This window comes from Penaeus monodon, chromosome 12 (genome assembly GCF_015228065.2).
Source record: "Penaeus monodon isolate SGIC_2016 chromosome 12, NSTDA_Pmon_1, whole genome shotgun sequence".
Classification (NCBI taxonomy): domain Eukaryota; kingdom Metazoa; phylum Arthropoda; class Malacostraca; order Decapoda; family Penaeidae; genus Penaeus; species Penaeus monodon.
Window position 1 is genome coordinate 11,087,323 of NC_051397.1, and position 18,712 is coordinate 11,106,034.

The following is an 18,712-nucleotide window of genomic DNA, read 5'->3' on the forward strand; positions in this document are numbered from 1 at the left end:
AACAAACACACCAACACAAACACACACAACACACACACAACCACCCCCACACCACACAACAACAACCAAACACACCACCACCCACCCCAAACCACTAAACACCAACGCACGTCACACTTACTCACACCATCACATCACATATGTAATAAAAAAGTTTCCAAAAATTTTAAATATGTTTTTCTGTAAGACAAAGTTTAAGGATAATAAAATGTAGGATAAGGAGAAACGCCCCAACTTTTTCTTTCGAAATCCAACAAAAAATTTTGATCCTTGAGAATGTATGCCAGTGCAACAATCAAATTTTTTTTTTTTTTCCCCCTCTTCTCTTCTTCCCGTCCTCTCGCTCTCTGCTCTACTGTGTCTCTCCTTCTCATCGTTCTCTCTCGCTCCCTCTTATGTCTCTCCGCCCCCTCTCTGCCCCTTTCCCCTCTCCCCCCCTCCGCCCCCGCCCGCCGCCCCCTCCCCCCCCAGCCCGGCTTCGCCACCTCACGCCCTCTCTCCGCCCGGCCCTTCCTCACTCCCCCTTTCCATCTCCTTCCCCCTTTCGCCTGCCCCAGCCCGCCTCTCGCATCTTTTTTAATTCGGGAAAAAAAAAATTTTTTTTAGGGTTTGGGGGTTTTTAAAAATATAAAAGAAAGAAATAAAAAATTTAAAATTAAAGGTGGGTGTGGGGGAAATAGATAAAAGGTTTAAAATTAAAAAAAGAAGGAATAGGAAAATAAAAATAAGAAAAAAAAGAGAAAAAAATAATAAAGAAAGAAAAAAAAAAAAAAATAAAAAAAAAAAAATATAAAGATATAAAAGTAAAGAAGATAAAAAGAGAAATAAAAAAAAAAAAAAAAAAGAAAGAAAAGAAAAGAAAAAACAAAGATAAAATAAAGAAAGAAAAAAAAATAAGAATAAAATAAAAAGAAAATAAAAGAAATAAAAAAAAAAACATAGTAAAAATAATATAACATAAAAAACAAAAACAAAAACAAAACCAATATAAGAAAAAAAAAAAAAAAAAAAAAATAGAATATAAATATATATAATATATATATAAAAATTTTGATATATATTAATATATATATATATATAATATATAATGGTAATAAATATAATAAGATGATATATAGATATATATATAAGTAAATATAAGGGGAAAATATTATTATTATATATATTATATTATAAAAAATGGGTATAAGATAATAGTATAATAAAGAATGTTAAAATATATATAAGTAGTATAAATGTAATTTTATATAATATTTATATAATATTATAAATAAATATATAAGTATATAGATAGATAAGATATAATGAGTATAAATAAAGTTTTAAATAATAATAAAGGAAAAGAAAAGGGGGGCAAGGGGGGGTTTTTATAAAAAAAAAAAAAAATGGGGGAAAAAAAAAAAAGGGGGGAAAAAAAAAAAAAAAAAAAAAAAAAAAAAAAAAAAAAAAGGGGGGGGGGGGGGGGGGGGGGGGGGGGGGGGGGGGGGGGGGGGGGGGGGGGGGGGGGGGGGGGGGGGGGGGGGGGGGGGGGGGGGGGGGGGGGGGGGGGGGGGGGGGGGGGGGGGGGGGGGGGGGGGGGGGGGGGGGGGGGGGGGGGGGGGGGGGGGGGGGGGGGGGGGGGGGGGGGGGGGGGGGGGGGGGGGGGGGGGGGGGGGGGGGGGGGGGGGGGGGGGGGGGGGGGGGGGGGGGAGATAAATAAAGAAAAAAAAAAAAAGAAAAAGAAAAAAACAAAAAAAAAAAAAAAAAAAAAAAAAAAAAAAAAAAAAAAAAAAAAAAAAAAAAAAAAAAAAAAAAATAAAAAAAAAAAAAAAAAATATAAAAAAAAAAATAAAGAAAAAAAAAAATAAAAAAATAAAAATAAAATTAAAAAAAAAAAAATAAAAAAAAAAAAAAAAAAAAAAAAAAAAAAAAAAAAAAAAAAAAAAAAAAAATAAGATAATAATAATAGAAATATGAATATAGATAATAAAGAATATAATAAATAGATAATTAAAAATAATAAAAGATAGATATATTATATAAGAGATATATAAATATAGAAATATATATATAGATTATATATATGATATATATAATATATATTATAAAAATAAGATATAAAATATATATATAATATATAATATAGATAAAATATTATACTATATATATATATATATATATACTAATAAAATATAATAAATAATATAATAATATATATATATATAAAATATATAAAATTTATATATAGATATATATAATATATATCTTTTAAAAATATATATATATATATAATATAATTTTATAATTATATTAAATATATTATATTATATATATAATATATATAATATATATATATATATTTTATATATATATAAAATATAATATATATTTTATATATATATAATATTTTTAATATCTATATTAATATCTCTATATATATATATATATATAACATATATATATATATATCTATCTCTCTATCTTTATCTCTCTAACTCTCGTTCTCACTTTCTCTCTCAAATGTCTTGATAAAATAAATTGAAGACCTTATCTTTTCTGTCGTAAAATAAGCTAAAAGTTCATCCAATTTATAGGTTCAGCTGATGGACCTGACTGATGGAGACAAGACAAAGGGTTTCCAAGTGCCGGTATGGGATGAGTACCGTAAGATTTGTGACAAACATGAATCTGCACCGGTCAGCTTTGAGAAGGTGGAGCGCTTCGAGTTCTATGAGAGAGCCAAGAAAGTTTATGCCATCATCCACACAGGGTACGTCTGAAGGCTTTTCAAGATCTTTCTTTAGGGATGGGAGGAAATTAAGGAATAATCCATTTTATTGTTACTGGGCAAGTAATGTTTTAGTTGTTGTCATGTAGTGTTTTATTCTTTGACCCTATTTGAGTTTCTCCCATAGAAGTCTAGATGTATGTGGCAAGTAATTCCAGATTCCTTTTTCAGTGATAACTTGGGTTGGTAGTCTTCTTATGATGTAGACTTAGTAGAAGGCTGTGGGTCAGATAAAGTACAATCCCCTGACCCTGATGTCTTATTGGAAACAGAGACTTGTTTAGTTTTACCTCTCATTGAGTTTAAATTCTTTTTACCTGACTTGGAATGTTCTCATTGGATATGCTTGGCATAGAGCCATAGACAAAAGCAAGAATCTTAATGACTAGAGTTGTTCAGAATCAAGCATGATCAAAGTCTCCGAAGCATCAGTCCCAGCTTTGTATATGTATTACTTGGCTTAGTGAAAAGGGAAAAATTAGTGAATCATCATTAAAATTGGATCATTACGATTATACTCAGTTGTGAGTTTTTAAAAGATTGGGGATGGTGGTTAAACTTTCATTAAGATTACTGTAGAAATGAGGAACAATATAGTTTAAAAAAAATAACATTTGTCAAATGGGTTTTATGGAAACATTATTTGTGACTGGTAAGGAGTGCATGATGTTTAATATAAGAATTAGGAAATTATATGAAGATTGCTTTGGAGGGAAGTATAGGCAAAAAAGGTTTCCTATGAATTAGATGAGTTTATTGCCGGAATGAATACTTGGGGTAGAATTTTGATGCAGATAAAGCAGTGTGTGCATGTGTAGTGTTACAATCAGTAATGAAATTTGCAAACCAGTGAGATTAGATTTTTTGAAGAGGAAATAGCTTTAGATGTTAGGCAAAATCAAGAATGGAGGGAAGCGACAGAAACAGTGTAAGGTTGTTACATAAAGAGGCCATGGAATTTCACTCTTTCTTCTTAGAAATTTGTTTTTATAATTATAAATGGAAGATTCAGCAGAAGCCTTTGTTGAGAAAACAGGTGATTATTAACAGAAAAAGATGAGGCTACAAAATCTGTAGTCTCATTTTCATATGTAATAAGTAGATGCATCAGTGGAAGGTACTGACGGGGAAGAGGGATCAGAGAAGAAAGAAATGTAGCTTCCAGCCTAATAGTAATGACATGTGTGACACCACACTTTGTAGACTATTATCACAGAGTCCACAGACTGTAAGTGCAGACTGTTCTAAACATAATGGACTACTTTGTCCCATCTCTTCATTCTCATAAATCTCAAACTGTAAGTGTTTATCTTTTCATTAACTTTCATTTTCTACAAAAGCATCACAAAGCTGAAGCCAAATATAGATGAGAAGTAGAAATGTGCTGAGGAGTCCATAACCCAGTAGTAACCCAGTAATATTATTTAGCATGATTCAGTACAGTAAAATATATTTTTCTTTTCTTTTTTAGAGAAACTGCAGCTTATGCCAACATTCTCCTGAAACGAGGAGTCTGCTAATCACCACATGTACTTACCTGGAAAATGTAGTTAGCCTCTCCCAAAACATCACCATAGCTCTCCTTCTGAGTCTTAAAAGTTGTACTTTGAATTATAGCTTTTGTTAAATAAAGTAGGTATTGCACAAGATATTAACTTCAGTATTTTGAAAAAGCTTGTGACAAATTAACCAAAAAAAAAAGCAGGATAGTTTGTCACTTTTTCATTTTTTGCAGTGTATTCTTTGAATAATAGAATTTATTGTACATATCTGTTCTGGAAGCTATGCCGAATAACAAAAATGATTTTGGCACTACACTATTATGATAAATAAACAAGCAACTAAAACCTTTTCTTTATTGGCCCTTTGATTTATAATTAAGGCCCTGAGTTTTGGTCAGGAAGTTATCCTGAGAATAAAATGTCATTGTGGTGGTATTACATTCCCTTGCTTTTTGAATGTAATCATAAATGTTGAATAGATAACTGCCTTGCATGTGTATACTAAGGAAATTTGTTACATTTCTTTCCCAAGCATTTTGATATGCCGTAGTATTTTCCATGTAACACTTACTTCACCTCATTTTCTGTAGACATGGGAGGTAACAAATGATTAGTCCATACCACTGTAAACCTCTTGTTGTTGGTATGCATATATTTCTTTGGAATGCTACCCAATTGTGGCAGTTTTTATTTCCTTGGTATTTTAAATCTTATTTTCAGCTTTTCTTATTATTGCTATAAGTAAATTTTATGAATCCCTCTACTTTTTAAATTTCTTTTGTATGGTTTAACTGAGTTGATTCCTAGTAAGTATTAAGGGGACAGATTGGGGTAATAAATAAGAAAAATCCTTTGAAAATACTTTATTCTTCTGCTGCTATATCCTTGTACATTTCATTACAAAATTACGGGTTGGCTGCTTGGAAGTAGAAAATTACAGCTACTCACATGACAGGTATTGTCTTCTTGCACAGTGGTAAATCCAAAATAGAAATTATATAAACTTTCTTGTTCTGCTAAAAAATATAGAAAAACTACTGTGACAGATTTTGTGATTAAGTGAGTGAGTGAGTGAGTGAGAGTGTGAGTGTGAGTGTGAGTGTGAGTGTGAGTGTGAGTGAGTGTGTGTGTGTGCGCATGTGCATGTTTGTGTGCATGTTTGTGAGCATGTGTCTGAGCATGTGTCTGTGCATGTGTATGTGCATGTGTATGTGCATGTGCATGTGCATATGCCTGTGCATATGCCTGTGCATGTGCATATGCCTGTGCATGTGTGTGTATGTGTGTGTGTGTACTTGCCTGTGGGTACACATGCCCATAGGCTTGTGAACATGCATACATGCCTATGCATTGCTCATGCAACTTATGTGAGTGTTCAGGTATGCAAAGGTAATTAATTTTATGTCTAAATGCAAGTGTATTTTAATTGATATTTCAATATCAGTGAAAAAATAAAAAATTAAACCCTGATAATAATATAGTGTTTCTTTCTTATTACCTGTCTTCACAGCAAACAAAAAATTTATTATAGCTTTGCCTAGTGAGGAATTATAAATTTATACCTTCCATATTCCTTAAACTGCAGGCTGGGTAAAAATTATAGAGGAGTGTGCAAGAAGACAATACTCTTCTAAATCTCCCCAAACAGGCACTGAACATACATTTCAAAGCCCTACACAACCAATTCACAACATGAGGAGTTAGAGAAAGTAAATAGGAAACAGATAACCACTTGACCAATACCTTCAGTTGCAATAACGTGACATTTGTGGTGGCAGTTTTTCACATGTCACCAGACTTCATAACCTGAAACATTTGTGCATATGAAAATGCTTTACATGTAACAGCAACCGTAACGAAGCTTCTATTAGACAATTTGGAGAAGTTCGGCTTTCCTAACATACCAATACAAAGCAAAACAATTACACATTTGCACATTCAGTGTCCTTAAATCACAGTACATATCAGAGCCTGAAATGGGGGGGGGGGGAGGCATGCTTTTGGCATCCAGCATGAAGTTATAGGTTGTGAACAGGGTTTCCACTGACATGAATATAAGTTTCCATTATCAATGGAGAAATACCTTGTATGACATGAACAATAATTACACATATTGGTGTGGCAATGACTCAAAAATCACATATCTCCTCTGAATGTTAGTCCTCTGGCTAATAGGGACAGGACAACGACTCTCTAGTGAGAATCTTTCCTGAGTACAGGTAGCTTAATGGTAACTGCTGCAAGAAACAAAGAGCGAACGACATCACTCTTATGAGGAGGGGAAGTAGTACATATAATACCATTTATAATACATTCACTATGTGTCAAATATATATGGATTATAAATATATATTTGCATTTCAAAACTGATGACTTATTAATAAAACTATATGCTGGAAATTTCTCTTCTTTTCATAAACTTGACTTACCATCTTCAGGACATATTAAAATATTAATTACCAAGCCTAATTTCTTTGGAAACACATAATTTCACTATTCAAAGAAAATATCTACTTCAGCAATTCACTGAGGAGTCAAGATATAGAACAGGGATAAAGTAATTCATACTGAACTACTCTGGAACTGCAGTTATTTAAATACTTCCCCTATCTCAAGAAATCTTGTAGCCACGCGGTAAGTTAACAAAAGCAGAAGAATACAACACACTAAAGAAATGGGACCATCTTCCTATAGGCATACATAGAAAATTAAAGACACCTAACCTTACATTTGGGATACAAATTCACCAGAAACTCTTGCAAGTTAATAAAGATGTGCACAATTCTCAACTGTTAGGTAAGATGTCTTCTGTGAACTCCAAATAAATCCAACATCCTACATAATCAGTGGTGAATCACACCATAAAACAGAACCAGAAGATTGGAGCCTACAAAGGTAACATGTTACAATGAGGATTTAATTACACAACTTGTTGAAATCAAAGAAAAACCAAACAACTAATGACTACATGCATACATAATGAATCTTTGAAACAAACCCAACAGAACACATTAGATACATTGAATATATATTTACCATATTTACTGCTGAATACAACACTAATCAAAACCACGTAATCAAATAAATCAATAACTTCCCACTATACCTACCTCTATATATATCTTTTTTTTTAACACAACTACATTAAATAGCACATCCACCTACACATGAAAGCTCTCCTATAATGTAACAGGGCATCTTCAAATGTCTCTCTTAGACTCTTTAGTGGAACTTAAGACTTGCTTCCCATAGCTGCAATATAAGCACAAATGTAAGCAATGTAAAATAAAGGCACAGAGATGGCATTGACCTTTTGGCGAGTGAATTATCAGCCTTACATTCCAAATTTGAACACCCCACATCAGTCAATAAAACTGGAAAAAGAAACAGAGGAGACACTGAATAACATCAACATACCAGTTTTTAATAAATAACATGTATAACTCCATTTCCGGCAAACAGACGTAGCAGTGACGAGGTTTAATGGGTTGTACACCCTTTCGATACCATGGCTTGGGTACAATAAACACAGACAAACACATTTTCATAGTCTTTGGTTAGCCTAGGGCTATGAGCCAGACAGATATAAATGCCTGTCTGAAATCACACCGACCTGCTACCTAGTGTCTTTCATAGTAACAAGCCTCGAATTCCATATTGCCTGATAAAACCAGGTTTATAGCCAATCCTCCAACCTGTGGAGTATGGCAAATATTCTCCTGGGTGTTGGAGGTTAATGTTTAAGCTGACTTTCTTCAATGTTAAATTACAGGAGGTAATCATGTGAATGAACCAGGAAGAGAGTTGATTCTGCATTACTCTTCAATCACCCACAGAGATAGTAGTTTATAATTCAGAATCAATCCCACTTAATCTGTACTGCTTGAATCAATGCACTGCATGAAAGGGCTGAAAAGAAGCCGTACAGCTTAAGGTGGATTTACCCTTTTTGAAAACCCTCAATAATAGACTAGTTGACGTCTTTGCCCAATATGGCCACTACTTGGCTACTTTCCGCTTCTGACCCCTGACGCATGGAGGTATCCTCAGAAACTCTCTAGCCAAGTTCATGAAGTAAGAACACTAAAATCTAATTAATCATTTCTCAAGAATTTAACGTGATGACTTTAATACTGTACCTACCATAGAACAAACAGTTAACGAAATAAACATATCTTCATACTTGAACAAATAATATATCAAATACAACGCTTTCAATCAATTTGCATTCCTATCAGTATTCTACTGGAAACATGGTATCACATTTCTTCACAGAATTGGATTTATGTTACCTGACTCGTAATAAATGTTCATTACATTCTCACTAACCATGATAAGTTCTTGTTATATTTTAGCATTCTTACACCCACATACCTGACATCTATGAGAGCTGAAGTGACTGGAAGATTTTTCACCCTAAAATCTAAATACTCTTGAAAACAGACACTGATCAATGTCCTAAATCAGCAATGCAAAGACTGCTATAAAAATATGACCTTGGATTATAATCAATATACAAAAGTTTGTCACTTTTGTACCGATAAAATCAATAATCATTTTGTGCAGTACATTAAAGTACAAGACAATATTTGAATATTATAAGCATGCATCCAGATTTAATAGCACATTTACAAAACATGTATTCCATGAAATATATATCTAAAAACACAATATTTAGTGTTTACATGTTTCAAGAAGCCATGGCACATAATAAGTACATAAGGATATCATTTATCTTAGTTTATGTATGAAATTGTGAAGCTGCCATGTACAATTCCTACCAAAATATATGGAACTAACGTCCATTCCATAGAAAATCTTGATTTTGCCTTTAAAGGAACTGAACATGAATTAGGAAACAAACTATTTTCTGAAAATGGAAAAATGTTGTGCAGGTAGCTACCATCAACTCTAAGGAGTTTCACTCACCAATATCAAATACATACTGGACAGTTAATATTTTACAGAAATGACTTTTAACCATCTCCTTTTATGTATGAATCATCTAGTAAAAATTGATAAAAAGACAGTATACAGTATTTACTCCTAAAGTAAACAACTATTAAAAATGTATGTTATGTAATAGACATTTTTGGTTTGTACAGAGATTAGTCTTTTGGTGAGGTGACTTGTCAATATCAAACATGTGTTGAAAAGGAGCACTGCTGAGGATACAGTGGTAGCCTAAATATTTATGTGTGCTGACAGATTTGATGACAGGCGTCATCTGCTAGCTCCAGTGACTTTATAGCAGCTGCACAGTGTATACAACCACATGGCATACACATACGTATACATACGTACGCATGAGACGTGCTACGAAGATGGGAGAAGGACGTAGACACTGTTATACGGACGGCAGGCAATACGGGGCACGGGGCAGAACAGCACAACATGGCATCTAGGTCGCCAACGGAAAAAAAGAAAAACACGTATAAGTCATTGCACAAAACCAAACATTTTGAGGAATCATGCAACACGAAGTTGATTCTTATCCTAAGGACTTTTTTTCTGAAATGATTCAAGTTGGAATGTGTCCTCTGACTAGCAGAAAATGTATCACATATGTGGTTTTGGTGACTGTATGCATGCACAGCAAACAAGACAATTAAACTGCGCACAGCGTTTCACAAAATCATTAATTGCATGTGGTGTGAGGTGTTGCAGACAATATACATCACCAGAATGTCACTATACATTCAGTCATGATGTGTTGGAGACCTATAAGTGTAATTTTGAACATCCATGTCAACATACAAGAGGGGATAAACTGCAACAATCACAGATATAGAGCATGAACAGAGTACATCCTTAACTGCTGGGAATGACATTAAAAAAGAAAGAAAAAACACATTGGCCATAAAAAACAGCAGTAGCTTCTTACATTACAAAAACAGTGATCACTAACACAGAATACACTCATGACTGCATTCTTTTCATCTGCCAGTGACTGGGAAACTACAAACATTGTATGAGCAACTTAGTCTTTGGAACATTAGGAACAAAAATTACACAAGCAAATATCTGAATCAAAAGGAACAACTGAATTATCACATTACAAAATCAAAATGAAGGAAGTGTTGAAAGCACTAGTAACCACTTTACTACAACTATAAACTATAAGGAAGCTAATATTTATATCTTGACTAGATGTATATTACAGCTGACCATTTTGTATCTTGCAGAGGGAAATTAGTAGACAGTTTATCAAAAGGGACTGACAGTGCTCTTATAGAAACATACATGTAGAGTATATAGTATATGGAAACTATAAACTAATTCGCATTTTAGATACCCTGTTAGTTTTCTTAACTTTGAAATCTTCTCAAACACACAGAGAAGTTCCTCAACGTTTTTCATTTGGCACGACAACATCTACCTGTTTGTGAAGCTCTTCTTAATGATAAATTGAACGAAAGAATCTACTGCGATGTGGTCAGTGTTCTAAGTTGTTTTTGTAGATTTATGTGTATGTGATTGAAGATTAAGGCAATCTGTTTCATCTGTAATTTGAAATTATCACACTAGGACAAGCTTTCCAATTGTACTGATAGTCAGATAGTCCACATAAACAAAAATAACCTACCACAATTAACAATCACAATGCATTAGATTTCCCTGAAAAAATATAAAATTATATATGACTGAAAATAAAATATATCTCATACAATATTCTGGGTACATAGTTTACTATAAGATAATTTTGAGCTCTTGCACAACCACAGTATTGAATGTTAAGATAAGCTTTCTAAATTACCTACTGTTTAAAATGTTAATCTTTTAGTATTTCTATGACAATTGTGAAATTACAAATTCCAATCTACACACTGTAAATTTGTCTTTGTTAGACTTCTAAGAGCCACGTTCACATTAAACTGGCAGTTGGAGACAAGACTCACAGTTACGGTACTTGAAAACTCTGAATTGCTCTAGTACAGTACAAAATGTGATTCTCCTTCCCATGAACAGCATAAGGCATAATAGAAGACAGCAATTACAGCTCATCTGCATTAACAGACAAACATTCAAATACCTGATAATCATCTCTTGAAGTCAAACTACAAAGAGACCTCACTGAAGTCAACCAATAACATAGAAACAAAACATAATATTCAATTGTAATAAATATGTCAAAAAATATATGATATAAACACTGGAGCCACAACACCAGAGGTATCACAGAGCCTTTGAGCAGTCTGAACAAGTACACATGAACACCCTGTTCTCTGGTAGGTTTATACAATCAATTAAGAGTCTTAAAACTACACAAAGTCTTCTGTACTCCATTATAAGGCTTTGATCATTGTAGTTTGATATTATCCTCAAGGTGCAGTTTACAGGTTTGCTTGTCAAAATTGTGGTTCCATTATCCTTTTTTTATTATTGAAAACAACAAAAGAGAAAGTCTATCAAAATAAAACCTGGCATGATTCTCTTACGTCAATATAAACCTGAGTATCTTTTCTTGTTTTTCATGTACTGATCATATGTTGTACAACTATGAAAGGTGATAAGTTGCAGATCAATTCTACCTGCAACTAATGACTCATAATTGTTTGTCTACCATAAAAATCCATAAAAACATCACTTCAGTAGACATTTACAATATCAATAGGCTAGTAAGCTTCAACATTACTTACAGTGCTACACTGCCTGAAAGACTTTTAGAGGGACGTATATTTGTACACAATAATATATGAATACAACTCCACAAAACATTTCAGACAAATTGCTTATCTTTTTATTCATTTACTTTTTAGTTTCCAAAACATACCCAAGAAAACTATCCCTGAACAAGAGTATTGTGAGTGCTATTTCCATTACACGCTAAAGATTTTCTCTTGCCTAAGCTGAGTAAAATCTACTTTTGCATCTAAGAATTGACCACAGACTTGCTTTCTTTCCGATTGTCAGAATATGTCAGAATCTTTCAGGAGGAATCCATCAGTCAGAACAGATCTTACATCCCTAAATGAAGGGGAAAAATATGACCTCCAAGTTTTAAAGAAAAGATAAGAAAAAAAAATAAATACTAAAGATGTAATGGAACTAGCTGTATTTCACTACACGCAAATCTCCAATCACACAGAAAGGTACCTGTTAGTATGGCTTGCAGTCGGTTTTGGATCGCTTCAGTTGGACCTTCAACCTCTTGTTTCCAATCTGTTGGCCGTTCATGTGTTGGATTGCCCGCTGTGCATCTAGAGCATTGTCGTACGATACAAATCCTGAAAGGGAATGTCATTTTGGTTACAAGACTGCCTGCTTCTCTGCTAAAACACAAAACAAACTCAATGGCAAAGCAAATAAGGATTCAAATGAAGAAAACATGCTAATCGCAGGAGAGATCTTTGACAAAGGAACATCAATTTTCTTCTTTAATTTCAGTTTGACATTTTACTGCATATGCAAGTTTCTCATACATTACAATGTGCTGAAAAATCTTCCCAAATAATATGTTAAATCTCCCTATGCAATGCACTGTACCTTTTTCCTTTTCTTTTCTTTTCCTACAACATTCAGAAAACATCTATTTCAGTCTGTTTTCTGTGCATGTTTATCAATCTATTTATACCAACTGTCATCAAGACATTCAGCATGAATACATCAGTTTAACGTGTATTTCAAAATGCTTTCCTTATAAACTGTAGGCCCAGATGCAGCAACTCTGTTCAATTAATAGTTTTCAGAATTCAATGTTGAGAAACAAAATTTGTCCTAATGAGTTCATAACCTTCTGTCTATAGCATTCATTTGATCTTGTCTGCAAGGATCTATAACCCTCAAACTAAAAATAATTTTGAAGTGATCCATTTTATCATTTGTAATTTTATCAAGTGTCACAGTTTCATTATATGTATGTCTAATAACTGCTGCTGTTCCTTTTTTGCATACATAACTGCTGTCCATATAATTTTGAAGTAACATTTGTGCTATCTGAACAGTACTCTGACTGGCTTTGTGTAAATATCTCATCATATTTATTCTTTCTGTTGTTATAAATGTGATGACTTTAAAAGAATGACTTCTGTTAATCTATGCATACAAATTTGTAGAATATCATAAAACTTTAGTTATTCATAGAATATTATATATATATATATATATATATATATATATATATATATATATATATATATATATATATATATATATATATATATATATATATATATTATATGGTTCTGATATCTCCACTTATCACATTAATGCCAAGGTACATGCACTATCCATTATGGTTTGTTTTATCAATTATGTTTATACATCAAAGGCTTCACAAGTGGTTATCTATTATGAAGTCAAATTATTAGGCCTGCCTAATCTCACCATTCCTTGAATCTAACAGATATTTTTATTTATTTTAATATTATTCATGTTATTAACATTGCAATTATAATTATTATTGAATAAAAATTGAAACTTTTCTTCCCAAAATTCAAGGAATGGGTTATGTATGTATGCATGAACTCAAGCATCAAAAAGTCAAAAGGACTCCACAAATCAGCATGACCATGATACTTACTACATCTATTAAAAATATAATGTCTTACATTAGTCTTGGGAAACTGAACTTTTAATAGATACCTAAATGGTGATGAGATAGAACAGAAAAAGAAAAGAAAAAAATAGAAAACAATTAATAATTTTGCTCTATTTATCTTAGCATTAGATGTAACCAACAAATTCAGAATGAGAGAGCTGGTGATTATGTCATTCAAATATTGATTATAAAAGCTGCTTAGTATTTCATACATTCATGGGAGTAGAATTACACCATTTTCTTCCAATGAATTTTAGATTAATATTACTAACTAAACTTTAGCTTTAACACATGATTAACCCTGTTTTTTCTCTTTTAATGGTGAAAGATCCCAAATTATATTTTCAGGCAGTGCTAATCTCACTTTCATTACTCGAGCTTCACACTCAAGACACCCCAGACCAACCATTACAGGGAGAGGTACTAACAGAGTATCGTCCTTTCTTCCCCTCACTTTGTAAATGAGTACGAGGAGCTAGATAAAAGGGAAGTATTTACAGAGGACTGAACTATAAAAATATGTATGAACAAACACTAATTAATGATAAGGTATAAAGTAATATAATACACAAAAAGGTGTAAAATAACAGAATACATGTTCTCATTACTTAAATGCATAGACACAGAAATTAATATTTTCATTATCATACTTGGACATTAAAAACAACACACACATTTTATACTATTAAGAGGAGAGACTTTTCAATGGAAGGGCAAGAGAATGTATATGCTCCAAGAGCTTTTCTTTTCTTTCATATAGTTCCTATAAAATCTAAATGTTTAGTATATCTCCCTAAATGAAGTGTACAAAATAAAAGGAAAACAAAAAATTACCACACCACTCATAAAAAAAAAAAAAAAAAATGGCACAACAAGAAAAAAAACCCTCCTAATGCCTTTACATCATCACACCTCCACCATACATTATAGACCTACCAAAGCACTTGGAAAGGTTTGTCTGTTTATCTATGAAGACCTTGGCCGAGATGACCTTCCCAAATGGCCAGAACGCTTGGGCGAGCTCCTGGTCTGAGAATTCCTGTGGCAGATGGTATATGAAGAGGTTGGCCCCATCAGGTCCCTCAACCTGCTTGCCTGCGGGATTGGACGAGGACGATGCGCTCAATCCAGCCGCTGCAGTCACGTTGTTGGGGAAACCTGGAAAATCAATGAACCTTCCTGAGATCCCATTCAATTCAATCCTTTTTCTCTCTCTCTCTGTTTGCCCGTCTGTTTCATCTCTTGGCGCCTCTTTAGAAGGCTGAGGTCTCTCGTTCCTTTTATTCAAGGATGTGCTTTAGCTTTTTTTTCTTTTTTTTTTTCTAATCTGGGAACACCACATTTTTCCATTATTATTATTTCGTATTTTCTGCTCTTTCTTGATTTGCTTATGTTAAGATTTTTTTTATGGTGATTTTTATCCACATTTTTCTTGAGTGATGATATAAAAAATAATGTATAGAAGCAGCAGATTTTCTTACCAGAAGAGAAGTTTACTGAACATCACCATCATACGATCCATCTCCTTCCTAAACCCACACGTACATACCATAAGTATACAACATACATAAGCACAGAACAGAGCAAAAATAAATGAACCATTCATCTACCTAAAAAGTCTCAGATATTGATGTATTGCATCAAAAACAGGGACAGAGAAAAACCTTTAAACTGTGAAAAATTCACTTGAATTTACTAACAACGTCTGTAAAGAATGATGTTTTATCTCTGAAATATCTTGAAAAGATGGAATATGTCAGGTGCAATAACTTTTTGCACACGTTCCTCCAACAGCTCGTAACCAAGCATATGTACTTATGTTTTCTGTGCCTTTAAGTCATTATGAAATCTCTCCTCTTCTACAACAGATGCACTAAATGGTATCACATAAAATAACATTGGCATTAAACAGATAAGAAAAAAAGTAAAAGGAGGGGGGAAGGAAAAAAAAAAGAAAAGAAGTAAACAGTGACTTGGCTTTACTCATGATGTTTAAAACATCTTTCAAAAATAATAAATTGTCTCTTTTACAGAAATTATATATCCCATTTCTCAAAATCATAAAGAAGTCATGTTACCATTTAGTTATAAAAACATTCAATTAAAAGAGGCTTAACATATTTTAACACTGTGTCACCTCTCCCATCTCCCTCCCAAAGAAATACTAAAGAAAAAAAACAAAAAACATGGATAACATTAGGTGAAAAAAAAATCAGCAATTAGTCACTTTTGAGTAAGCCTTCAAAAAGAACAAGAGGAAATACATGTCATGGACAAGTACAAGCACCAAGACATGCACACTTACCACTTGAGGAAGAGGTCAGCCCCGTCAGAACTGGAACAAGATCCCAAAGCAAGAACAAGTTAGTTGGGTGATAGGACAATCAAAATTAAACAAATGCCAATTTTTAAAAGGAGAAAACAAACCTACATACCAACACATAAGGGGCAACTTCAATTTTTTTTATTCCAAGTAATACAGCAACAAAAAGATTAACAAAAGAAAAAAAATTAACCCAAATCAAATGATTTTGGGGTTTAAATTTTTCAATTGCCAGTTCCCTAAAGAAAATTTTTTAAAATAAAAAAAAATAATTTAAACTATGGGTTTTTTACAAAAAATTTCATTTCCCAAGATACAAAAGGGTGGCAAAAAGTAAAAAGGAAGAGGGAAAAAGCCACATTGGGGAAAAAAAAAAATGTGGGCAGAGAGAGAGAGAGAGGGGGAGAGAAAAGGAAGGAGAAGGAGAGGGGGACAGAGGGAAGAGGGGAGAGAGGGGGAGAGGAAAAGGGAGAAAAGGAGAGAGGGGGGGGGGGAAAAGGAAAAAAAGGAAAGGGAAAGGGGGGAGGAGTTGGTGGAGAAAAAGACGAGAAAGAAACGGGGGAGAGAGGAGTCCCGAAAAAAGAGGGGGGGAGGAGAGGGGAGAGAAAAGAGGATTTTGGGAAAGGGGGGAGAGAGGGAAAAGATGGGGGAGGGAGGGGGGGGGGGGGGGGGGGGGAAAAAAAAAGGAAAAAAGGGGAAAAGGGGAAAAGGGAAAAAGGGAAAAGAGTGGGGAAGAGCAAATAGAGAAAGAGAATGAATCACAGAGAGAGAGTGAGTCACACAGAAAGTCAGAGAGGGAGAGGGAGGGGAGGAGAAGAGAGGGGAAAGGAGAGGGAAAGAGACGGGGGAGGGAGAGAAGAGAGGAGAGAAGAGGGGGAGAGAGAGAGGGGGGGGGGGAAAAAGGAAAAAAAGGAAAAAAAGGGGGGAGAGGGGCGGGGAGAGAGAGGAGAGGAAAAAGGGGAAAAGGGAGGAGAGAGAGAGGGGGGAGGGGAGGGGAGGAAGGGGGAGGAGAGGGGAGGGGAGGGAAAAAGGGGGAGGTGAGAGGGAGAGGAGAGGGGGGGGGGGGGAAAGGGAAAAGGAAAGAAAAGGAAAAGGGAGGGAGAGAGGTTAAGGGGAAAAAAGAGAAAGAGAAAGAAAAGAGAGGGGAAAGGAGAGAAAAAGAGAGAGGAGAAAAGGGAGAGAGGAAGGAAAAGGGGAGAAGAGAGAGGAGAAGGGGAGGAAAAAGGAGAGAAGTAAAAAGGAAAAAAGAAGGAAAGGAGGGGAAGGGGAAAAGGGGAGGAAAAGGAGAGGGAGAGAGAGAGGAAAAAGGGGAAAAAGGGGGGAGAGGGAAAAAAAGGGAGAGACGAGAAGAGGGGGAGAGAGAAAAGAGACGGGGAGAGAGAGGGAGAAAAGGTTGGAGAGAGGGAGAAAAGGGGAAGAGAGGGGGGAAGAGGGAGAGAGAGGGGAAAAAGGGGGAGGGGAAAAGGGGGGCAAGAGCGGAAAGGGGGAGAAAAGAGGAGAGGAGAGAGGGAGAGAGAGAGAAAAGAGAGGGGGGAGGAGGAGAGGAGGAGAGAGGAGAAAAGAGAGGAGAGAGAGAGGGAAAAAGAGAGAAGAGGAAAAAGAGAGAGGAGAGGGAAAGGGAGAGAAGAGATAAGGGGAGGAAAAAGAAGGAGGAAGGAAAAAAAAAAGAGAGAGAGGAGAGAGAGAGGAAGAAAGGAGAGAAAAGAGAGCAGAAAGGGGGGGGGGGGGGGAGAGAGAGGGGGAGAGAGAGAAGGAGAGGGGGAGGGAGGAGAGAGAGGAAAGGAAAAGGGGAGAAAAGAGGGAGAGAGAGGAAGGATGAGGAGAGAGGGGAGAGGGGGGAGAGAGAGAGAAGGAGAGGAGAGAGGGGAGAGAAGGGGAGAGGGGAGAGAGGGAGGAGAGGGAAAAGGAGAGAGAAAGAGGAAGAGGAAAGGGGAGAGAGAGAGAAAGAAGAGGGGGAAAGGAAGAGAGAGAGAGAGAGAGAGGAAAAGAGAAGAGAGGGGAGAGGGGAGAGAGGGGAGAGAGAGAGAAGGGGAGAGTTTGAGGGACGGAAGGAGAGAGAGAGGAGAGAATGGGGGGGGGGGAAGGGAAAAAAAGGGGAAAAGGAAAAGGAAAAGGGGGAAAAAGAAAGGGAAGGGGGAGAGGAGAAGAGGAAAAGAGAAAGAAAGAGAATGGGAAAAAAAGGGGGAAAAGAGAAGGGGAGAGAGAGAAGAGAAGGAGAAAGGGAGAGAGAGAGAGAGGGGGGAGAGAGAAGAGAGAGAGGAGGAAAGGAGGGGAGGGAAAAAGAGGGGAAAAAAAAGAGAGGGAAAGAGAGAGAGGGGAAAAGGGGGAGAGAGGGGAAGGGAGAAGAGAAAAGGGGCGAGAGTTTTGGGGGGGGAGGGGGAGAAGGGGAGAGAGAGGAGGGAGAGGAGAGAGAAAAAAGACAGAGAGAGGAGGAGAGAAGGGGAAAAGGAAAAGGGAAGAAAAAGGGGGGAAAGGGGGCCGAAGGGGAGAGAGAGAGAGGAAAGGAGGAGAGAGAGAAAGAGAGAGAGAGAAGGGGAGGAGAGAGAGAGGAGGAGAGGGGAGAAAATTGAGAGGAGGAA

The 18,712-nt window shown here is 35.5% G+C and overlaps 2 protein-coding genes across 9 annotated transcripts in view; one reads left to right on the forward strand and one right to left on the reverse strand.

Annotated features, from left to right (window-relative positions):
* Nucleotides 1-2,573: 2,573 nt before the first annotated feature.
* Nucleotides 2,574-4,614, forward strand: LOC119579280 (fucose mutarotase-like; the record flags this gene model as incomplete). The annotated part of the gene is given in 2 exon segments (XM_037927035.1): nt 2,574-2,749; nt 4,239-4,614. Coding segments are annotated over 2 exon segments (225 nt in total), but the record flags the coding sequence as incomplete, so codon positions are not given.
* A 503-nt stretch (nt 4,615-5,117) lies between these two features.
* The window catches only part of LOC119579278 (CUGBP Elav-like family member 1), a gene marked incomplete at its 5' end in the record, with an annotated part of 77,316 nt that continues 63,721 nt past the window's right edge, over nt 5,118-18,712 (reverse strand). For 4 of the 8 annotated variants that reach the window (XM_037927029.1, XM_037927028.1, XM_037927030.1 and 1 more), the window contains 4 exon segments: nt 5,118-9,670; nt 12,367-12,497; nt 14,747-14,968; nt 16,116-16,145. In XM_037927029.1, coding sequence (XP_037782957.1) covers nt 12,370-12,497; nt 14,747-14,968; nt 16,116-16,145 — 380 coding nt within the window. 8 annotated transcript variants of the gene reach the window in all.